The sequence below is a fragment of the Panthera onca genome, chromosome A1 (assembly GCF_046562875.1).
Source record: "Panthera onca isolate mPanOnc1 chromosome A1, mPanOnc1 haplotype 2, whole genome shotgun sequence".
Taxonomy (NCBI): domain Eukaryota; kingdom Metazoa; phylum Chordata; class Mammalia; order Carnivora; family Felidae; genus Panthera; species Panthera onca.
The window spans coordinates 176,904,547-176,929,848 of record NC_138339.1 but is presented as its reverse complement, the minus strand read 5'-3'; the positions used below and the strand labels follow the sequence as shown (position 1 = coordinate 176,929,848).

The window sequence follows — 25,302 nt, the reverse complement described above, 5'->3', positions numbered from 1 at the left end:
GCTAAAGAAAAATATTCAACATGTCAGTGTTATGTCAAACATCAGTTCTGAAATTATCAGGTAATCTCAAATCTCCAAGGGTGTTGCTGTGGGTTCCAAGAGATTTTCAGTGTTGTTTTAAAGGAAATAAGAAATGTCAGACTTGTGTCTCCAAGGTTTGGTCTCCTGAGTAATAGATTGTATGTGTCCTTTATTGGATGCCCTTTTGTCTGCATAAAGTGGAAATAGTCTCTTTTTGGAATCTTTACTCTTCTATTTGATTCTAATTAGCCTTGGCAATATCATGTCATCCCTTGGTTTGCATTTTTCCAAGAATAGCAACCTTTGTTTTTCTAGATGCCTTAGTACACAATAAGGTACTTTGTAATGTTAATACTTCACAGTACCACTAATTGGGTATGTTAAAGAGGATACCTTATTTTTAAAAAGAGCTGAGATTTCAAGAAACTACAGATGCAGTGGATTGCTGCTGCTCAATTTGTCCTCAGGCAAAATTTTATCTTTTATTTAATCATGTTTAATTTGGTTTTCCTCACATAAGGTTTCTCTTTGTTCTCCATTTTTACATTTTGAAGGATTAAATTCACGATTTCGAACACAGTCCCGTCTTTATTTGTCTTGCAATTTTTCTCTTTCTCCTTGAATCATGTTCAGTTTGCATTATATCTTTAACTTCTTATTTTGAAATAATTATAGAGTCACAAGAAGTTGCAAACAAAATGTAGAGAGATCTTATGTATCCATAACTCACTTTCCCCAATGATGACATTTTATATAACTGTGATGCATTATCAAAACCAAGGAATTGATATTGGCATAATATAATTAACTAAACTAGTGAAATACTTGGGGTTTTGGATTATTTAAACATTTTTTAATGTTTATTTATTATTGAGAGAGCGAGACAGAGCATGAGCATGGGAGGGGCAGAGAGAGGAGGAGACAGAATTTGAAGCAGGCTTCAGGCTCTGAGCTATCAGCACAGAGCGACTGGAAACCACCAATTGCGAGATCATGACCTAAGCCAAAGTCAGATGCCCAACCAACCGAGCCACCCAGGCGCCCCGGTTTTGGATTATTTTAAAACAATGTATGTAGTAATATGAGCTCTTTGCCGATAGTGTCCTTATAAGGAGTAACTAATTTTACTTCAAAAGTATTATCCTTAATAGTTTTTAGTTTTGTTTATCTCCTTTATAGCTATGACTGGAGAAAAATAAAGTATAGCAAAATCAATATTTTGTATTTCTTCTTTAGATTAAAATATTGGTAACTAATATTTGTTAAAATGCCTTGTTATTGGCAATACACATGGATGATTTCACTTACATTGACTGAAAAAAAAAGCCAGCCTCAAAGTAAATTAGTAAATGCTTTCTTGCTTGTCTTACTGAGGACTGTAGCACGGGAGACAGTACTTGGATTGTGAGTAACTTGTTCTGCAAGTTTTTCACCGGAGGAGCAAACACTACTAATAAATTTTAACTTGATAAACAAATGATGTCTTGCAACCAAGTAGTATGTGATGCCAAATGTCCCGTGATCACAACTGAGCCAGTGGTTCTCTCTCTCTCTCTCTGTCTCTCTCTCTTCTCTCTCTTGCTGTGGGATTGTGGGTGATTGTCTCCCATGCTCAGATGCTTGGTTTCAGGCCATGGTGTTTGGCAGAAATCAGTGGTTTTTCAACATTGGAAAGTGCCCACAACTGGCACAAGGGTATTTTTTGTCAATTCAAAGCACCTGTGGAAAGTCCTTTGCTTTTCCATACGAGAGTAAGCTTAGAAATGCTTTGCTTCATTCTAGGTCAGGCTGCCTGCAGGTAGAGACCCTTTCCTTTGGTGGTTTCTTGCCGGAAATCCTCAAAAAAAGGCAAAAGAAAGTGTCATTGGATAGGTTCCTTGTTAACGTTGCACAAAAAGAAAAAGATTCCATTGAACCAATAGATAGCAGTGATTCCGTTAGCAATAATGAAAGTGGTCCTAGACAATAACCCACCTCTCTCTTCCTCACACCAGCTACGAAGATTTTCAAAGGTAAGTGCAGGTTAATTCGTTTATTTTTCTTTTTTTTTCTTTATTACTTTGTACTATATTACAGTATTGTAATCATTTTGATGTGAATATTTTGGAGTTGTGGAATGAATTATCTACGTTTCCATGATTTCTTATGGGGAAATTCGCTTTGATATACAAGTGCTTTGGGTTATAAGCATGTTTCTGGAACGAATTATGCTCACAAACCAAGGCTTTACTGTATTTCAGATTGTTCTGAAAAAACTGCTCTGAAGCTTGTTAGTTTACAGAGGATTGCATGCAGAAAGGGGGAGGGGTATATATAAGTGTTGTAAGCAGTGCACAAAGCTGCAGTTGTGTGTCACCAGGTATAACTTGTTTGGTTTTAAGAATTAAGGTTTAATGATTTCCACATAAACACATGAAAGACCGACCCTAGGTCATCTCTATACATTATGTTTCTATCATATCTGATTGTTCAAAAACATTGCCTGAATGCCTTTGCTTAACTGGCCTTCTGGTTCTTCTTGTTTTGGGTTTCTCCTTGAAGTTACTTGAGAAGGTCACAGAAGGCTGGCATCAGTCACCTGTTTTAATGCAGCACCGTTTCAGTGCACACTTAATATCACAGCCGCCCTGAATATTAGAACGCAGCACTGATATTCTAAACATAAGGTAATTGAAGCTCAGGGAGAGTTAATGAGTGACCAAATCCACATTGTGAATGTTGGCAGGAAAAATGTTCCTCTCCCCTTTAGGTTCTTTTGTCTGGTTACAGAATTAAACAGAGACAGATTGATAGAAGAGAATCAAACAAAAGTTTAACAATATGTATACCTTCTTTATATATGGGAGAGACCCAGGAAAATTGAGTAACTCCCCCAAATGGCAGAAGCCATCACCTTAAATACTATCTTCAGCTAAACATAAAAGATGTTGGGGATGGGAAGTCAGGTGGGAGGTTACCAAGAAACACACAGTAAAGGTTGTTAACACAGATTTAAGTCTGTGCTTTCTTCATTGCTAAAAGTTTTACAGATTGAATCACCTGCCTCTTCTTAATACAAAGGAGATTACACTTAGAATTTTCCCTTATACATGTAAATGTCTCTTACAAAAGGGTAACTTCTACTTGATTTTCAATTTTTCTCTTGTGTTTGCAGTTTCTTAAGAATGAACGGCTTAAGGGGTGCCTGGGTGGCTCAGTCAGTTGAGTGTCCAACTCTTGATATCGGCTCAGGTCATGATCCCAGGATTGTGGGATCGAGCCCCAAGTCGGGCTCTGCCAGGAGCATGGAACCTGCTTAACATTCTCTCTCTCTCCCTCCACCCTTCTCCCCCATTCCTGTGCTCTCATTCTCTCTCTCTCTCTCTCTCTAATTAAAAAAAAAAAGAATAACCAGCTTAAAATTATCAATATGCCAAAGAGGCGTATTTTGGGGTGGCAAAATTTGCTCCTGTGTATGAGAGAAAGGCCAACATAGGACTTAGGTTCAATCTTTGTAATGAAGTCTAAAATTTTCCTATACAATTATATTGTCTCATATGAAGATAGAGATTTATCTTTTGGGTTGATTGCACAAACTTACTTTGTGTTTTTCTTGTGGCATATGTGATCACACAGAACTCATCATGATTAAATGATTAATTATTAAACCTATTACTGATCATTTATTCTCTCCTTTATAATTTACATACTTATTTGTTTTTTTCATGTTATGGTGTTGGCTAGACCTAAATAATAATAAAAGTGCCTGTTAGTTTAAGATATTTTAATCAGGGTAAGGAAATATCCTTTAACTATTTTTAATTAAATTAGTCATGTGTATTATACTTATTAAGTAAATGTGCAATATAAAGTAAATGAAGAGGTTTATTGTTATGTTGTGTTACATGAATAAGCATTTCTTAGTATTAAACCATAGTTTGTATGCCTGAATTTGAATCCCAAATTATTGGCATGGGTGATTTCTTAGTAGGGTACAGTTCAGTTTGTTGTCATTTTAGTTAGGAATATTTTTTAAAAAAAATTTTAATGTTTATTTATTTTTGAGAGACAGAGACACTGAGTGTGAGTGGGGGAGGTGGAGAGAGAGAGGGAGACACAGAATCTGAAGCAGGCTCCAGGCTCTGAGTTATCAGCACATAGCCCGATGTGGGGCTCGAACTCACGAACCACAAAATCATGACCTGAGCCAAAGTCAAAGGCTTAACCGACTGAGCCACCCAGGCGCCCCTAGTTAGGGATATTTTAACTGTGTTCATGGGAGATACTGTTTAAATATTTCATTCTAACTTTTTCAAGAGTTAGTATCAGAGTTATATTTGCTTTGTATAATTACTGGAATAGAAGCTACTTGTTTTTCTATGCTTTTATATATATTTTATTGCTTCAACTCAGATTTTAATTTTAATTTAACTTTATTTTTAAAATGTATTTATTTTGAGAGAGACAGAGACAGCTCAAGTGAGGGAGGGAAGCAGAGAGAGGGAGACAGAGAATCTCAAGCAGGCTCCACACTGTCAGCAAGGAGTCCAGTGTGGGACTTGAACTCACCAAACAGTGAGATCATAACCTGAGCCGAAACCAAGAGTCAGACACTTAACCAACTGAGCCACCCAGGTGCCTCCAACTCAGATTTTTAAAAAAGATACTAATAAAACTGTTTGGTTATTGAAGCTTTAATAGAAATTTCATTTTCAATAATACTTTTGAGTTTCTTGCAAAGAAATTGGTATGTTTACCAGATTTACCATTTTTAAGTTAATACAAGATTCATTTACCCAGTTCATCTAAATGAAACATGTAATCCATTTTCTAGAGTCATATTCTCTGTATTTAAAATGATTTCTTCATTTCTTATATTTATTGTTCCACTTCAGATTTTTAATTTTTAATTTTTTTATTATAATCTTGTATTTTTTTTGTATATTTTGTTATATTTTTGTGTATTATGGGATTCTTGTTAAAGGGTGAATTCATATCTTTATCAGTTCTACTTGTTAAATTTATAATTCATTGCGTTTTAATATTTAATTTAATATACCCTAAATTGACTTATATATGTTTTGTTTTACCATTAAAAATTTTTGAGTTAAATACTAAATTATTTAAAATTTTTAAACATAAATGAGAATATTTATAGCAGTGCATTTTGAATTAAATGTGGGATTATCTCTGTAGTAATTGGCTGGGTTTCTTTCTGTTAAAAAAGGACTAATCTCAAGGTGTCTATTTTTAAATATTATAAGAACAGGATTGGTGGTTGTTGTCTTGTTTCAGCTTTCCCTTAATTTTTAGTTTTTTTTGAGTCCTATGCAGATAATGTAAATCACATAATTTGCACTTTAAAAAAATTTTTTTTTTTTCAACGTTTTTTATCTTATTTTTGGGACAGAGAGAGACAGAGCATGAACGGGGGAGGGGCAGAGAGAGAGGGAGACACAGAATCGGAAACAGGCTCCAGGCTCCGAGCCATCAGCCCAGAGCCTGACGCGGGGCTCGAACTCACGGACCGCGAGATCGTGACCTGGCTGAAGTCGGATGCTTAACCGACTGCGCCACCCAGGCGCCCCTAAAAATTTTTTTAACATTTATTTATTTTTGAGAGAGACAGAGCATGAGTGGGGGAGGGGCAGAGAGAGGGAGACACAGAATCTGAAGCAGGCTCCAGCCTCTGAGCTGTCAGCACAGAGCCTGACGCTGGGCGCAAACTTACAAATCGTGAGATCATGACCTGAGCTGAAACAGGATGCTTAACCAACTGAGCCACCCAGGTGCCCGACATAATTTTTACTTTTAAAAACATATTGTAACTTTTTGGGTAGTCCTAGATATAATCCATTTTTCATTTTCAAAGGAGACATGAAAGAAAAATACTTTTGTGGTCCACAGATTATAATATGCATGCGTTAAAAATGTACATTATAGTGACAAAATTATATCCTTTAAACTTTTTATGTAATCAATCATAACTGAGAGCCATACTAATTCTAGCATCATTAAATCTCTTCTAAATATAGTTTTATCTTTAATTATGTATTCATTGTTGTGAATATGTTTTGCTTTGTAAAGGTTTGCTATGTAACTTGTTGAATAAAGATTACTGTTGCTATATATTCATTGACTATTTTGCCTTTTACCATTAAGTTGCTTTCTTATTTTCCATGTAAAATCTTTCCCCTTAAATTCCACTTTGTCTGAAGTCAATGTTGCTACTCAAAAACTTTTGATTTTTATATTCCATAGTAATCTCTATATTAATCTAGGTATTCTAGATTGTTAAACTTCCAGGAATGATTTTTACATTTCCTGGAAATCGAATAGAGTTTTATTCATTCATTTATTTTTATAAATTCAAACTGAGAATCTGTTTTCAATAGTAAGTGATATAATTTATCTCAGTTTACCATACCTGACTATTTGGATTTACTTCAGTGAACTCATTTATCCTTTGTAAACAGCATTCTGTGTTTATTTCCTCCTGCATGGAATGTGTTTTTTTACTTTGTATTTTTTTAATGTTAAAAACTTACATATGTAAACTTTATTACCATTTCATATTAGTCATTCAGCATTCAACATATATTTATAGAATAATAACTATTTATAGGTAGGTTTTTATGTATCTGTGAATAAAACATACAGAAATCTCTCTGTAATAGAGGTTATCACAAAATAGGATAATTCCTTGATTTGTTTTAAAATGTTACATACCAACCAAAAAATAAATCAAGAAAAGAGGATAGAGGGGCGCCTGGGTGGCTCAGTCTGTTGAGCATATGACTTTGGCTCAGGTCTTGATCTCATGGTTTATGAATTCAGGCCCCACATCAGGCTCTCTGCTGACAGCTTGGAGCCTGGAGCATGCTTTGGATTCTCTCTCTGCCCCTCTCCTGCTCATGATCTGTTTCTCTCTATCTCAAAAGTAAATAAATGTTAAAAAAATTTTAAAAACAAATGAAAAAGAAAAGAGGATAACTGATGCCTGTAGAGATAGGGTGGTGTTATAGTTACTATTGCTGCTTAAGAAACTATCCCCACGATTTAATAACTTAAAACAACAAACATTTTATTATATTTCGTGGATACATAGGTCAGGAATATTTCAGCAGGGTTCACCTGGATGATTCTTCTGCTTTTGTGTGATTAAAGTGACTCAGTACTACTCTACTGTCAAATAAGTCAGTCTGGAGTGTCCAAGCGGCTTTTTCCTATGTCTTATAAATCAGTGAGGGTGGCTAGAAGGATGGGGTCAGTTGGGAGGCACTCTTCATTGGAGAGCCTACACGTGACTTTGCCACCCTGGAGGTATCAGGGTAGTTGAACTTCTTATATGGTAACTGGGTTCCCATGGATTGAGAATTCTGAGGGAACCAGGGAGAAGTTTTGTGGGTTTTTACTGTCTAGTCTTAGAAGTCACACAAAATTATTTGCCATAATCTATTGGTTGTAGCAGTCACAAGCATGCTCCGGTTCAAGGTAAGGGGACATAGACCCATCACTTGGTGTCAACCTATTTTGAGGCCATTTTTAAAACTGCCAGACATGGCGATTGTATATCAGGTGCAAGGCATTTAAGGAGAGACTTGAAAGAGATGGGGAGGGATCATGCTCTTCTGAGGAAAGAGCATTCTGGGGAGAAGGTAGCTTGTACCAAGACCCTGAATCGGAAGCATGTGGACTTGGCTGAGAGTACCATCTTTGAAACCAGTGTGGTTGGAGCCTAATGAGGGAAGAGTATCAGTAGCTGATAGAAAAATAAAGGAGACGAGGCAGATTATGGAGAAAGGGTCTCGTAGACCATTGTAAAGACTGTCTTTTCTTATAACTGAGATGGCCTCCATTGAAAGGTTTTAAGCAGAGGAGTAACATGATATGAATTATGTTTAATAATATCTTTCTGGCCTTGTGTTAGGAATAGCTGAAGGGGGTTAATGGCAGAAGCTGGGAGACTGGTTAAGAGTTTTTTGTAATCATCAGATGAGGGAATAGGCATGGACCAGACTACAGTGATCAGGTTGGAAGAGGTTATCTGTGGTGTGAGTCTGGACACTGATTACAGCCTAAAAGAATTTTTAGTGGTCTCTCTTGAGCTCACAGTGTTAGATGAGGGGTATAGAAAGCTTTTCCTTCTCTTTGACCCTAAAATTCTTAATATCTACTATTGGAATGTGAAATATAATTGCATTTATAAAATATTTTATGTTCTCTTCCAGTTTTACTTTAAGAATATTATGGTGGCAAACAATTATAAGATATGTAAAATTAACTTTAAATATATATTTTAAGTTTATTTTATTTATTTTGAGAGAGAGAGGGTGAGCAGGGGAGGAGCAGAGAGAGATGAAGAGAGAGAATCCCAAGCAGGCTACACACTGACTTTGCAGAGCCTGATTCAGCGCTTGATCCCATGTACCATGAGATCATGACCTGAGCTGACATCAATAGTCAGATGCTTAATGGACTGAGCCACCAACACACCCTAGATTTATAATTAATTGAGTCAATTGTCTCAGGATTTTGGATTTACAATTTCCTGGCTCTTAAAACTTTAATTTTTATTGTTTTTCCCCAGTATATACCCATATGCCCTTGAGTAATTATTAGAAAGATAAATCAGTAGAATATGTATAGAATATCTCTCAGTCAGCCTGGAGAAAGACAACCTAATAGGTATATTCTTGGTAGTCTTATCCTCTTAAAAGTGCCATGTCTTTGAATATGTTAATGCAGCAAAAGAAAGGTCCAAAGCAAGCCTGACATAATTATTTTTAAAGGACTCTTTGTTGCTGTTGTTGTTGCTGTGGCTAATGTTGTTGTTTTCTGTCTATATAAAAGATGGACATTTTTAAAATTTTTATGTATTTTTAAAATTTTTTTTAATGTTTATTTATTTTTGAGAGCCAGAGAGAGGCAGAGAGAGAGAGAAAGACAGAATCTGAAGAGGCTCCAGGCTCTGAGCTGTCAGCACAGAGCCCGATGTGGGGCTCGAACTCACAAACTGTGAGATCATGACCTGAGCCAAAGTCAGACGCTTAACTGACTGAGCCACCCAGGCGCCCCTGGACATTTTTTTTTTTTAATTTCTGGAGTTTGGCTAGTTTCTATCTAAATATGGGTCACACTTCATTGTTTTCCTACCACTGCCTCTACTAACTGATTAGTCATTTTAGTCTTCATGTTTCAGTTATAGTTTTGATTATTGTTTCAGAATGAGTTGGTCTTGTTTCTCAGGTACACAAATTGTTTTTGAGTTCAAACTCCAGTCTCTGGCATTCCCATCTACCATTTCTCTGTCATTGTTTTATCTTTCTCTTTTTCCCCCAGGGCTGTGATTCAATTACCACTTGAACTTTTCACTGTATCAGTTTTCTTGCCCATGTATTTCTTTGTGGTTGGAAATTCTGCTACTGCATGTTAGTTTTCCTATAAACCTCCTAATCTCAGGCATCTCCCATTTTGCCATTTTGTCATTTTAACTTTGTTCTATTTCATAAATGACTTGCCTTTCTACACATTCTTCATAGTTTAAGTACTTCAAAGCAATTTTCTAAATATTCCTTCTGGTTCCACAGTTAAATCTTTTTAAGGGATATTCCTTCTCCCTGAGTCTTTATTATGAGAACATGATGTTCCCTTTCCCTTTTCTACAGCATGATTTTTAATTTTGTGTGTGTGTGTGTGTGTGTGTGCTTTCTGTTTTATTTTCCCCACTCTCTTTATCTAGAAGGTAGTGATGTTTATCCAAAATCAGGATCTAACATCAAAAAATAATAACCATTTTTCCATTAATTTGTTTACCTTTGAGATGAGCTACTTTTTGATGTAAACTGGAGAGCAAGTTGATAGACATAACTCCTCCCAGTGGCCAGCAAGCATTTATTGGAACAGCTCAACTAGGCTAAGTTGAAACCTGTTTAATCTGTCTGCTTCAAGGTACCAAACATGTTATCGTACTCAGTATGGACATATAGTGGGGACTGGGGTACTCATATAAAAATGAGTACTTATTACAGGTTATACATGTTACTGCTTTCTGATGAGGAATTCTAAAGGAAGGCTGTATTTATTTGGATATTAATTTTTTTATTTCAGTTTTTTATATAAATCCTAGTTAGTTAGCATTCAGTCAATATTGGTTTCAGGAGTAGAATTCAGTGACTCATCACTTATATTCAACAGCCAGAACTCATTACAACAAGTGCCCATCACCCATCCAGCCCGTTCCCTATCCACCTCCCTCCATCAACTCTCAGTTTGTTCTCTATCATTAAGAGTCTCTTAGGTTTGCTTCCTTCTCTTTTTTTTCCCCCTTCTCTTATGTTCATCTGTTTAGTTTCTTAAATTCCACATATGAGTGAAATCATATGCTATTTGTCTTTCTCTGACTGGCTTATCTCACTTAGCATAATACACTCAAGTTCCATACATGTTGTTGCAAATGGCACAATTTCATTCTTTTTGATGGCTGAGTAATATTCCATTATATATATTATATATATTTACATATATCACATTTTATATGTATATACACATTATATATGTATATATACCATCTGTGTATATATATCATATATCCATACATATACACATATATAACATATTTATATATTCCGTTATATATTATATGTATACACCACACTATATATATACGTGTGTGTGTATGTGTATATATATATACATATATACATATACATATATATACATATATATACACATACACACACACAAAATATATACGTGTGTGTGTATGTGTATATATATATACATATATATACACATACACACACACAAAATATATACGTGTGTGTGTATGTGTATATATATATACATATATATACACATACACACACACAAATTATATATACACCATCTCTTTTTATACATTCATCAGTTGATGTACATTTGGCTCTCTCCTAATTTACATATTGTTGATAATGCTGCTACAACAGTCAGGGTGCATGTACCCCTTTGAATCTGTATTTTTGTATCCTTTGGGTGAATACCTAGTAGTACAATTGCTAGATCATAGGGTCGTTCTATTTTTAACCTTGTGAGGAACTTTCATAATGTTCTCCAGGATAGCTGCACCAGTTTGCATTCCCATCAACAGTGTAAGAGGGTTCCCCTTTCTCCATACACTAGTCAACACCTGTTGTTTCTTGTGTTAATGTTAGCCATTCTGACAGGTGTGGGGTGGTATCTCATCATGGTTTTGATTTGTATTTCCCTGATGATGATTGATTGATATTGAGCATTTTTCATGTGTCTATTAGCCATCTGGATGTCTTCTTCGGAAAACTGTTTATCCATGTCTTTTGCCCATTTCTTAGCTGGATTATTTGGTTTTGAGGTGTTGGGTTTGATAAGTTCTTTATAGATTTTGGATATTAACCCTTTATCAGAATGGGCATTAATTTTAAATAGCCTATTGGTATAGTGCAGGCCACTTGTTTATCAGTAGTTCCCTGTTTTGCTTTATAATCTCTCCATTTTTCCCTAAACTTCATTCAAATTCCATTGTACTAATAAATAGCAATTTGTAACATGTGGAAGAGAAGGGAAAAGAAAAAGAGGCTGATTTCATGCTAGGGTAGTGGGGGAAGCAGCAGAGGGAGAGAAGGATTCTGGGAAACTTATGTGATTAAGCTCTCATCACTCAGGTAATGATTTGCTTCTAGCACCTGTGTCATACTGCCTCCCCCCCCCAGCAAGGCTTTCTTGAGGGAACAAGGCCCAGCAGGCCCCTAATGCATCATGTTCTTTTATTATAGCTACTGTCTCCTAAGGAGGCTTCACATTATGAATTATGTGGGAGTGGCTAGTCTCTGGCCCCTCAAGAAACAGGACTGGGACAATAGAGGAACATTCTCTGGGATGCTGCAAGAGTGACTCAGAGAATAGGCTATGGAGAGCCAAGTACCATCTTATATGGTTTTTATAAGGAGGAAATTCTTCTGTCTTATGAGATAAAATATGGATAGGATGACTTAATTGTTCTTATAATCCATATATTGAGTATCAGTTTTAACGTTTGGTGTTGTTCATGTTGTTCTGTTTTCCTAATTTCTTTCTTTCTCTTTACTAATAGGGTCTTGGGTCGGACTCCATTATAGACTATCAGAAGCTATTTAAAGCTTGATCAAATCAGCATTAAAATGAACTTCATATTCCTAGAATTTGTTACCAAATTCAGGAATGTTTAGAAATGACTCATCACTTTTATAAGGAACAATTCTGGGAAAGATAAACTACTGCCTGAAAATGATTTTTTAGTTTACTTTTGTATCTGTCCTATGTTCACTCTGATACAGATATGAGCTCTCATATTACAAACATGTTGCCAAGCCCTGGAACTAGAGGATGATTAAGACAGACATGCTAGTTGACCTTAAGAATTTACAGTCTAGAAGGGAGTTACAGACATTAAACACATCCTTGTGAATTAATGACTTAATTACAGTGATGATACATGCATCCCAGAAAACGAGGTATTAGCAAGCAATAGCTGAAGTGAGAGCAAATAACACAGGAGATACCCAAGCTGGTGGTTGTATTAGTTTCCTGTGGCTGCTGTAACAGATTACCACTGAGAAACTTAAAACCACAAAAACGTATTCTCTAATAGTTCAGAAGTCTGAAATTCATATCACTGGGCCAAAATCAAATTATTGGCCAGACCAAACTCCCTCTAATGGCTCTAGGGAGAATCCATCCCTTGCCTCTTCCAACTTCTGGAGTTTCTAGGCTTGTGGCTGTGTCACTGTGACCCCTGACTTGTGATCCCACTGTCATCTTCTCTTCCTTCCTTTAGAAAGAAATCTCTCTCTGTCTGCCATTTAAGGAGATATAGGTGATTGCATCTGGGGCTCACCCAGATAATTCAGGGTAATCTCAAAATCCTTAAATGAATCATTACTGCAAAAATCTTTTTGATGTTTAGTGCAGCTGACTGAGGAAAGGGTCTAAAGGTACAGAACTTTCCAGGCAGGGAGGATGGAGTGTGTAAACCCTGAGAGATGTGGCAGAAATCATTTAAGTGACTGAGAAAAGATAGGAGGAAGGGAAGTAAAGAGAGTGAGGGAGAGATTGGCCACATTTTCCCAAAGGTGTGGAATCTCTAAGTCATCTGGGCCAGAAATACCCCTTCTATTTGGACTCTGGAGGCTATCAGAAATGTCCTGTATTCTGTGTATGCATATTTTTCATATAGTGAGTCAGCCAAATGTGTTTCTGGGGTATATACAGTTGTTGGGGATCTAAAAGTCCCTGGGCATGTATAGTTCTGTCTGTGGAACTAAGTCCAGCTGTTTTCTGCACAGCACAACTGAGTTTGCCAAAAAATAGCTGGAGGAGAAATTTTCTCATATATGCAAGTGGACACATTAAATTCTGTTATGCAAGTGGACTGTTTTCTCAGGACTGTGTGATAACAGAAAGTTGGCTATGGTCTAGTTAAGATGAAGTATGGACAAAAAGCTTAGTTATTTCCCCACCTTCACCTCCTCCTTGCTCTTCATAATAACTATGATTTGAAACCTATCGATTTGTATTTTGAGATTCAACAGACCACAAAATAGAATTGTTGGACAGAACTTCAAGTTGGCCTCAGTGACAAGATTGAAACTGGAGATTAAAACTGACGTGTTAGGCTCCAATTCTAATTGCTTTCTAAATACTAATTATTGCTGGGTTATTTTTGTTAAGAATGGCTATTTACAAATCTTCAAAACTTGAAATCTCTTCCATGGGCCCAGAACTCCAAGTTCTTGCTATTGAAAATACAAATAAAGTATATATAAACATTTTTATCCATTTAGTTCTTGTGATTATGCCTGGCTTTTATTAATTCCTAACTAATTTGTGCAATTATGCCTAAGATAAGAGCAGACGAGAAGTGTTCATAATAAGAGCTACAAAATGCAGACTTTTTGACCTCCTTGACAGGCTCCCATCCCTATCCAAAAATATATGAACCGTCCAATACATTCAAGACCATCAAAACATCAAGACCATCCAATTCATAGAACATTGATGATGGGCCTGTTTTAAACTTTGGAAATTGAATCTACCAAATAATTTCCTCTACAAAGCAACAAGCTACATGTTTTGAAAAGTGATGGAAGAGAAAAGAAAATGATCCCATTAAATGTAGGATGTATAAATCTATTAGAAAACATTTAACTGTCAGTTAAACTGTGTCGTGCCATTACAACCACTCTTCCCCTCTCATTGGTGTTTATTTATTGGTAAATTGCTTGTCGTGTTCCTATTTGCCGTGTAGTACAGTAGAGACCATGCATGCAGCTCTTCAGACCAGACCTCTGCTTTCTGATCTATCTCAAGTCCCTTTGACCTTGAGAGTCTTTGTTTATGGTGCTTCAATACATTATCCAGAGAATATATTCCTTGTGAGTGGTGAAATTAAATATCAATTAAAAACAAAAGTAAATTCAGGGAAATATTAACCATCTGCTCTTCTAAGTTCTCCAAGGCTAAATTTTTACCAAGTCAGATAACCAAGCCCCAGGAGAAATACTTGTTCAGAACTAAAATCTAATATCACACGGACAGCTCTTAACAAAGATTCATTTAAAAAAGGATCTTGTGTACCTATCTCTTTGGAACCTTTGAAATTGCTATTGAAGATAATTTTGGTTGTATTGTTCATTGTCTGTTACTTAAGGACTCAAGTGCTGTGCTTGAGAGTTTAGGGATACCAAAAGCAAAGCAAAGCAAAACAAAACAAAACAAAACAAAACAAAACAAAAAACAAAAGTGGCTGTTGACATTTGCAAATACCACTTTCATTAACTAATAAGAGCTATTTGAATTCTGGGTTTCCTTTTAGCCTTTACCATCAAGAGGCTTAGGGCTAAGTTTTAGGCTGAAGTGTAGTGTCTCTTTACTAGGTCTTCTTTTATAATTGTCATCTGCCTCTCTTCATTATTCTGTCATTGTGCCCTTGTTTTATAGTGTCTATGCCTTTTATTTTAGGCTGTCTCAAAGGCTTTTCTGGAAATATACAGTACATAGGTGCAAAATGATGAAATAAACATACCTCTTCATTTGTTTTAAAACATGGTTCAGTTGGACTAGATGACCTCTAAGGTCCTCTCCAGCTTTAAATTTATGTGACTGTCACTAAAGACAGACAACAGATCTATTAGGCTATAGGCCAAGAGCTGAATGCCAAGTACTATATTCCTGGAAAAGGTGTATTTCTTTTTGAAAGCAGAGTGCTGTCTTCAGCAAGCTGCTAAGTACCCACACAGTCTTATGGTGATAAAACAGGAGAACCGATTGCTAAATAAAAACAAAAACCAAGCAGACAAAAGATCTCGGTTAAAATCTTTTCACTCTTAAGCATCAACAAAAAAATAAATAGAAAGGAGATGAGCTTAATTATTTCTTTTGAGGCATTTATGTAGATTTAAGCAATGAAGTTTAGCTTACTGGGTACAGCTAATTCAATGAAATTAGTCACATTTGAATATTGTCACAGCCTTGCTACCACATTAGCATTAAGTATGATTAAAATTTATTCTGTGTGCTTATATGGGTCCCCAAAGAATCAACCGTCAACACCTTCATGATAAACTAGCCCTTCATAGCTTTCAGGGAAAGTTTACATTCAGGGCAGGTGGTTGGGCTGCTGCTTAAGAGGAGAACAAATCATATTTTAAGATTCTATTTCCTGTTTGTATGAATTTGGAACACAGGAAATTATCAATAGCATTGTTTACTTTTGCTAGTAAGATGAAAATCATTTAGATTACAGGAAATGCTAGATACCAGGTACTAAAAATTTCCAAAGGTGATTATTTTCCTTAAGGATAACTGACTTGTAATGAAAAAACCCAAGCTGTAATTTGAGAGCTGTATTTGAGAAATATAAATATTATTTTGTAGCAAATAAAATTTCCCTAGAATAAAATAGATTATGACTGCAAGGATAGAGGTTTAAATGTAAAGTCTATTGATTAATTAAAGTTCAAGGGGAAATTTGTTTTCATGCAGGTAGCTTCCAGTTTCTTTCTAATACTCTGTGTAGTGGGGTGAATACGGTGGCCCTAGGAGCCTAGTGGTGGTACTAGTAACCTAGTATAGTCTGAGATTCAGAGGTTCTTTCTCTCTGATTTTATTATGGTATCTATTAGTAAGAAGTACCTAAGTGTTTCATTTGGATGATACGTTGGTAGTCTTAGATTATTGTATCTTGCGCCTAATTTTAAAGTATTTATGATGCAGTTGATAGTTTTATATCTGAAATTTAATTAATGTTGGTGTCAATTACATTTAAAAAATACCAGAACGGGCTGTGTAAGATTCTGGGAACTTTTAGGATTTAGTGATGTCTAATACAAGTTTGGTTAAATGAAATTTATACCCTAAACAATTTCACGTCATTTTTTTGGCTCTAATAGTATTTAATTTATTAGTACTCAGATAATAACATTTTACTTTCATATATTGATAGCAAACAGCGAAGGGAGACAGAAAATCAGTACAAAATGATGATTATCAGCTATCATAAATCCATGAAAGATAGCTTGTCTCTTACTAAGAAGAATTTAATTTTGAAATGTGTGCCTGGGAAACAGAAGTTAGTATAACATTTCATAATTCATATAACAGTATGTGCAATTGATGGTAGTTAGAAGTGATCATTTTAAATTTGACAGTTACCTTGAAGAAAGTGAGGATAATTAAACAAACCAAAGGTTTATTAATACTTGCTTTGAATTTTTAAGTCAAAAATTTTAAACCATAAAAACAGAGCTTTTGCTATAATTAAGATATTGATCTTTTCTTGGTAAGATTAGGGAGGGGTTAGGAGAAAAGAAATCATGTAAGGAATGTACTATTTTTTTTACATGGGGGGAAGTTTGCTTTTAATACAATTTTTATCAGGTAGTCAACATTTGTCGAAGTGATAGCCTTCAGAACACCACTGGTTTTGCATGTATAGTCACTGGTTTCTCATGTGCAAATATTTTGCAAGTTCACACAGCTGCTTATCTTACAAAATATCTTGAAACCTGTGATTACCTGGCTAAACTGACAAGCACAAATACATGCCTTGCCGACTGGAGTTAGGCGGAAGATTGATTGATATCCATTCTTTAATGAGTTCTTACTTTCTTGCTTTTTCTAAACATGTTCGTATTTTATTTATGGCAGGGATCTGATAAACATTCTTCGTTGGCTACTATACAAAGCATGACGTTGCCTTATTAAAATAATGTTAACGATTGTTATCCATAAGGTATCAGAAATACAATATCTGCATCAGGAAATTAATTACCTATAAGTAATGATAACACAATAAGGTCTCTAAGATATATATTTATTTTGACTTCATTATTTAGGTTCAGAAACATAGATCTCAAATTTAGACATTATCTATAATTATAAAGCCAAATAAATGGTAGAGATTAACTTATAAATAGTTTGTGGCTCAGCAATTGAAATGAGATAGTGCAATCACAAAAGGTTTAATCATTTTGAATTGATTCTACAGATGTCTCTATTTTCTAAATCCCCTGTAAGCCTCTTACCTACCATGAAAGGTTAGCCCCATAAACCTGGCACATAAAATCAATCATATGACTTCTTTTCGTTCTGAGATTTCAAAGATTAAGACCTTCACTGTAGAAGAAAAGTGCTATACAGAAGCTGCCTGTACATAAAGCAGCAGTCAGCAGTGGTATTCAGTGTCACCCAAATATCTGACGAAAATTTACACACAAAAATACCAGTGCTACTTACTTTCACATTTGCTGCCAGAACCAGGAAGGGAGGCCCAGAAATGATTTGAAAGGACAATTTGTTGTCAAAGAAGAGGTTCATTGATGAATACATGTAATGTTCTTCCCAGACTTTTTTACCCAGGATGGCAACATAGTTACCAGAGCCAAAGACACACAGTGTTTTGCCTCCTAGATTTTAGGAGACTCAAAACTCTGGAAATTGAAGGAATTTTAATATACAATCACCTAACCAGGCATACAAAAAAAGTAGCAAACAAGCAAACAAACAAAACACCTATTACTACTGTTATTGCTAAACCACCACCACCACCACCACCAACATGGTCCCCATTCTCAGTCTTAAAACTCTAACAAAGATGGTGACATGTTAAAAAGAGAAAGTCCCTGATCAAGTGTTTTTCTCATTTCATATAAATTTTGAAGTTCTTATGTCCTGACCCAGTGAAGTTATCAAAGACTTCTCAGACCACTTGAAGTGATTTGTAATGCATTCCAGGGTCAGATTCCAAATATTTGTCCCCCAGAAATTATGTGAGCACACATCAAAATACCATACTTTTGATGTGCATCTGAAACAAATTCTGTGTTCTAAATAAAGTAAAATTAATACCAACTAGTAGGGCATGACATGAATTTCAAATAAGAAATGTTGGTAGAGTCTGGAGAAATGATTTCTTAATGACATACTGTGTGTAGATTTAATAACACTTCTTTTTAATATTTCATATGTTGAACACATAGAGAATTGGAATCTTGTTAATCATCATTTTAAAACATCTTTATAGAATGTAAATAACGTCAGTGCTTGCCTTTTTTCCATTTTAATGAAAAGCAAGTTTTACTTGGGGAGTGAGTATCCCTATTAAGTTGCTGTCATACGTTACCAGACCTGCTTAGAAGAAATCAGCACAGATGGTGGGTCTGCTACTTCTCTAACAAAAAATTGGCCTTTTTGGTGGATGTGTGTTTTATTCCCTTTTTCTAGTTGAAATGCAAGCAATTTTTCAAGTTGAGAAACCTCTATAGGGATCCTTGAAATGTTTTATCCATTACTTGTACATTAGAAGGAAAATGTGATTAATGATTTATTAAAATTTCATAATAAAAAACTCAAACTCTTTGTTAGAAAAATATTTATTTATTTAGAAACCATATTTTTGCATACAAAGGCAAGGCTGCAGGGAGTAAGTTTTTATATCAATCTAGGCTCCTAAATTACTAATTTAGTGATGACACCACCATTTAGACCATGTTAAAAATACCTGCGTGGATCTTTTATTTATACATGGTTCAGAGACAATTTGTCTATTGTATACATATTAAGGAAAAAAGAGCAAGGAGGTTTTTGATGTGTTTTATTTAGGTTGAAAATACATGCATTTAGTAAAATATTCAAACCTTAACTCTACAATTCGGTGTTTTTTGTTTTTGTTTTTGTTTTATTTATACAAAATGAGCATTGTTATGTAACCAGGTCCCAAATCAAGAAACATATTACTAGAACTCCAGGGAGCCCCTTCAGCCTTCTAGACCGTATCTTCTAGAGTAGCAGTTATGGTGATTTAGAACATTATTGACTCATTTTTAAACTTTTATAGATGGGGTAATAGAATATGTTCCACATCTTGCTTTTTTCATTCCACATTTAGCTTATATAAGATTTTGAGTATAGTTGTCATTCATTCATTCTCATTGCTGTATCATATATCATTATATAAATATATATATTTATATATTTATATTTATATATATGACCATTTATTTTCCCATGTTAATGTTTATGAACATTGAGATTGTGTCCAGTTTGGGGCTATTTTGAGTAGTACTTCCCTGAGTGTTCTTATACCTGTCTTTTGGTAAACATTGTTGAGTATATCCCCTGGGCCACGGGATATGTTAGCTTTAAAATACATGTCAAGTAGTGGTTTACATTGGTTTATACTCTCACCACCAGAAGAGGCTCCAGTTCCCCCTGGTATCATCTGTCTTTTTCATTTAAACCATTCTGGTATGTATGAACAGCTATTGCATTGTGGTTCTCCTTAACCTTACAAAAACAGAAAAGAAGAACTTATTTTTAAAACTTATATTTCACTTGAAGTATCTTAAATGTCCTGCTGCAGACTTTTTCCTTATTTAAATAATAAATAAGAATAGTGATCCTGAACTATTCTATAAGACACTAGTTTGGAATGAGATTCTTGATCGATTGTATTTGTGATAACATTTATCTGTGTTATCAACAGTGACAGTTAAGAATAAAAAATGAGATATTCTTCAGATTAAAGTAACATGACATTCCTACATCTTTTTTTTAATGTTTATTTTTGAAAGAGAGACAGAGCATAAGTGGGAGAGGGGCAGAGAGAGAGGGAGACACAGAATGTAAAGCAGACTCCAGGCTCCAAGCCATCAGTCCAGAGCCTGATGCAGGGCTTGAACCCACGAACCATAAACCAAGTAACAGTTTACAGTTGATCATTGAAGAATGTGGGGGTTATGAGCATAATCAAAAATCAACATATGACTTTTGACTTCCCCCAAACTACAAATAGCCTACTGTCGACCAGAAGCCTTACCAATAACATAAGCAGTCAATTAACACATATTTTGTATATTATATGTATTACATACTAACTATACTTACAGTAAAGTAAGCTAGAGAAAAGAAAATAAAAATGTTATTAAGAAAATAATTAGGAAGCAAAAATATATTTATAATATTGTATTTATTGAAAAACAAAATTTATGTATTAGTGGACTGAGGGAAGTCCAAACGTGTGTTGTTCAAGAATTTACTGTATTTAAAATTAAGATACAAGACTAACTTTCCATTACTCACTTTGTCTGTGTTTCTAGAGAAATAGGAAAATATTTTTTTAATTAAAAAAAATTTTTTTTTTTATTTTTGAGACAGAGAGAGACAGATACAGCATGAGCAGAGGAAGGGTAAAGAGAGAGAGGAGACAGATCCTGAAGCAGGCTCCAGGCTCCAAGCTGTTAACACAGAGCCCGATGCAGGGCTCGAACTCACAAACTGTGAGATCATGACCTGAGCTGAAGTCAGATGCTTAACTGACTGAGCCAGCCAGGTGCCCCCAAACAGGAAAATCTTAAAGCACACTTGAAGTCTATTAGTTTCTTTTCACCCCACCAGCTGGTAATATACAACTGTTCTTTGGGATCTTTGAGGAAAATAGTACATTCTTTCCTAATTATAAATAGTAAAACTTTTGAAAATGCTGTAGTTACAGAAAAAAAAAAAAAAAAGAAAGGATCAAAACAAACAAACAAGCACTTTGCACCAAGCTAATTGTATCCCAATTTATCTTAGTTGATTTCAGGAGTTTTGATTAATAATTTTTGAGTGATTGTATTTTGGACCTCATGTTCCCTGGATTCATACCCTTGCTGCACACTTAACAAAATGTTGCCTTTGGGAAAGTTACTTAACCTATTCAGATCCTAGATCCTCAATCTATAGAGTAGGAATACTTACAGTATAAAAATTATATGATGTATTAATCTGGGTTCTCCAAGAAGCAGATGCCAAAAAGGGATTAAACACAAGAGGATTTATTAAGGGAAATATCTATCGGAGTAAATGGGGTGGACACTGAGTAAAGCTGGAAAAGCTGTTAGTCATGAAGCATGTATGACCCAGAGTGAAGGGGATGGCAAAAAGGTTGAGTGAAAGCATTCTACCATGTAGTGCAGCCTAAGAAAGGTTAACAAGGGTTTCAGGGAATCCTGAGACAAACTTGGTCACCAGAGGAGCCCTGTGTCTTCTAGTGATGGCCCTGCTTATTAGCTCTGCTGCACTCAGTGACTGGTTGGGGGCAGATGCAGAAATAGATTTCAGAGCAAAGCCCATGTACCTTTAAGCAATTAAACTTCCAGTACTTTGAGGTCTATAGGCACATTCTCATGACCACAACAAATGATTATCATGTGAATAAAGTGACAGACTACAAAGGAAGTATTTAAAACAATGCCTGAATGATAAACATGCATTTGTCTATTTATGTGTTCATATTACTCATTATTGTTAATCGTACATTAATAAAGCAGCCACATGTGCAATCTGCTTGAAATATTTTGAAGAAAAATATAATAGTGCTATAGAGGAGTTAAGAAAAGCTTAATATTTATATTTTACTCAATTCCTCCTAAGTAAAAAATATTATTACACATTAATAGATTTGTGGGCTTGGTTTCCTTCTACCACTGGTTATTGGCACATATTGACAGTGTCTAATGTATACTGGAATGCATAACTCTGTACCTTCTATTTCTGCCTGAAGAAGTGGGTTCAAGGTTGTTTTAAAATAAAAAAGATTTATTAATAACATTATTTTTGTCATGTCCAATTGATATTATCAATATGAAAAAGTTCCATCATTTCTGTTTACATTTTTTTTTAAGTTTATTTATTTATTTTGAAAGAGAGAGCAAGAGCGAGCATGTGTACAGCAGGGTAGGGGCAGACAGGAAGAGAGACAGAATCCCAAGCAGGCTCTGCACCATCAATGCACACCATCTCCTGAGCAGAGATCAAGAGTCAGACACTCAACTGACTGTACCACCCAGGTGCCCCCACAATTCTATCATTTAATTGGAAGGATCTAGTTAAGAATTGTTTGATCCACTTTTATGAACTGGTCATTGTGTATGCAAAATTTGGGGTAAAGCTGGATATTCCTTGAAAATTCTTTTGTGTCGCCATATTGTCAACAGTGGAATCTCCTTTCATCTTTTCAAAGAGATTCCATTGCTGTAGAAAATTACAGACGGTTCATATGGATAGTTGTGATAGTCTGCTCAAATAGAGGGAAGAAAAATTATATTAAACATATGAAAATGTTTGTTGAAAAGTCTCTGAGACCACTTTATTATGACTTTTATTTAAACAAACAAATTGCTCAGAGGAAAGTCTTAAGTGGAGAGAGTATGGAATGTTCAGGGTGTGACCTCCTATCTCCTACTTTTCCCCATTTGTGCTCTTTGCAAATAGAAACCTAGTTATTCTTCCCTGTGTGTGTCATTCATATGCCTTTGCCATTTCTCCTGCTGGGATGTCATCCTTTGCTCTGGAGTTTGCGTTAACTACGTCATCTAGGACCTATTCTTTCCGTAATACTTCAAGGGCTAACACAAGCTCTAACTTCTTTAGTGTTTCCCCAAGTGTCTTAGTCAAGATGGACTTCTCTGAATGCTCAGTGTTTACTACCTGTGTTATTCCTACCTCTCACTTGACATACACAGTTCCTTCTAGCTATCCCCATAGCATGCTAAACCTCTCCTTCATTCCTAGGATCGTGACTGATGAATCTAAACATGTGTATGCTTACTAAGTTGATACTGTGTGATTATCATTTTGGGAAGATAGTAATTTGCAATGACTTTAACCACCTATACAATCACCCCATTACATACAACACAATTTACTAGACCCTTGTTTAGGTATACGTTGGTGAAAGCTGATTGTGTTTTGTCTACTTGCAAAATATTTTGTCAGTTTAGTTGTTTATAATGTTTGTAATTTTGACTTGTGTGGTTAAAATATATGTATATGTATTTTATATAAATATATTTGTATATGAATACATATTTAATGTAAATACATATTTATATATACATATATATGTTTTATGTAAATACGTATTTAATTACATTTAATTATATATATAATTTCCTGATCCAATATGTAAAAGATATTGTTGGGACTCATTTGCATATTATATAAAATGAAGTAAGTTGACTCAGATAATATGGATGCAGACATATGTGTCATTCAGCAAGACTTGGTAACAAAGTGAAATGTGTATTAGCTTTCTTTAGTATATTGATAGGTGATGTTAAAACACAATCTTTGGTTGGGTCTTTTGAGAGAAAAAACATTAGAGTAGTCTATATTTACATGCTAAGCATTTACCAAAAAAAAAATACTGTAGCTGTGCCAGGGTATATTGTCATGTACCCTTAAAGGAACAATATTCTGAACTCAAATATGTTCAAATAGTTATGGCAGATCATATTGTGACCAGGTTACTAACTCATATATCTTCCACTTTTCATTTTGTTAGCTATACTCAGCGTGTGGTTGGAAATGGAATCAAAGCCCAATCTGGAAATCCCGAAGTCAAAGTCAGAGGAACTGATCCTGTGATAAATCAAATTATTGATAAACTAAAACACGTTATTCAGGTAAGTGATTAAAACTCTATTTATTGGTATAATCAATGGTAAATAATAAGTGGTCACTTTCCATTACATGTGATAAATCTGTTAATCCTAATAGTCCTATCTAAGAGTGATGAAAATCTCAGGATAAGCTTCAGCCCAGTGAATAAGCTTTAGACATGGAGTCTACTGTGACAATTAGAGGAAACAAAGAACAAGTAAGTCATTTGCAGGCAACTCTCTGAGCCTTGCTGTGAAGATTTTTGTTCCATTTTCTATAAAAGTTATCGTAAATGAATAATATGCATTTTTTGTATTTATTTTCTGTATCATGTTTTACATGTTACCTTATAATCTACTTATAATCTATAATCTGGTTGTTTATGAAATACTTCTGTTTTACCTTTAATAATATGTCATCAAGTAAGTATATACTGCTGTTTTTAACATATAGCATATGAAGCATGAGAATTTCTATCAAAAGAACACTTCACTGAACTAATCTTTTAGTTAGAATCAAATATTATGTTACATGCTGTGAAGGCCACCCTCCATTCTTCATTTGTTGGAGTTTGGGGTAAGAAGGACTATTTTCTAGTTATTAGTCTTTTTATAACAATCTGTACATATATTTTCATTTTTCCTAAGTAGAACCTTGGATGGATAGTTGATTCTTATTTCTAATAACTAACATAACAAACTTAAAGTACTGACTCTATTAATATTCAAATATTCTAGAGTCACTGGTATGGTTTTCATAGTTGCTCTGCAAAACCTAAGTTTATGTAGGGTCTGTTCTTAGGATTCCATTTTTATCAAAAATGTATCTTCATCAAAGGAAATTCAAGGAGGATATCAGGGTCTGTGTCCAACATGTATCCCGTCCAGGAGGCAATAATGGTATTTTGCTTATTCTATGACTGGTGCGTTGGGGAAACAGAGCTCTCAGCCTGGATGGCAGAACTGAAAGTTAAGTGCCATTGAGAAAAGTGTAAGAGAAAAGTGGTGTCACATCTACTAGTGAGTTAACCGCACAGCATTCCCTCAGAGAGACACTTCCCAGATAAAGTAAGTCCTTTATGCTGTTATTACACCAAGTGTTCAGACATTTCTTGGACCTCAGTGGTTGTGGGATTGTGTCAGGAGCTAAGGTGACACTGAAGGAGGTACTGTAGTGAGCAGTATGAACTAGACCATAGCCTGAGGCAGAATGGCTGAGATCAAGATGGACAAACCCTGTTGTCCTCAGAAGCAGTGATATTAAGCCCAATAGTAAATGTCGCTCAGGCATTCAAAAGGAGGAATTTTTGGAAACTTGATTTTTCATAAA

At 35.1% G+C, this 25,302-nt stretch overlaps 1 protein-coding gene across 2 annotated transcripts in view; it reads left to right on the top strand.

The window, feature by feature from the left end:
- GPC5 (glypican 5) overlaps nt 1-25,302 on the top strand; it is a 1,417,426-nt gene that overhangs the window by 441,433 nt on the left and 950,691 nt on the right. For both annotated transcript variants that reach the window (XM_060636856.3, XM_060636857.2), the window contains exon 6: nt 23,876-23,996. In XM_060636856.3, the coding sequence (XP_060492839.2) occupies nt 23,876-23,996 (121 nt within the window). The remainder of the gene's footprint in view (nt 1-23,875; nt 23,997-25,302) is intronic.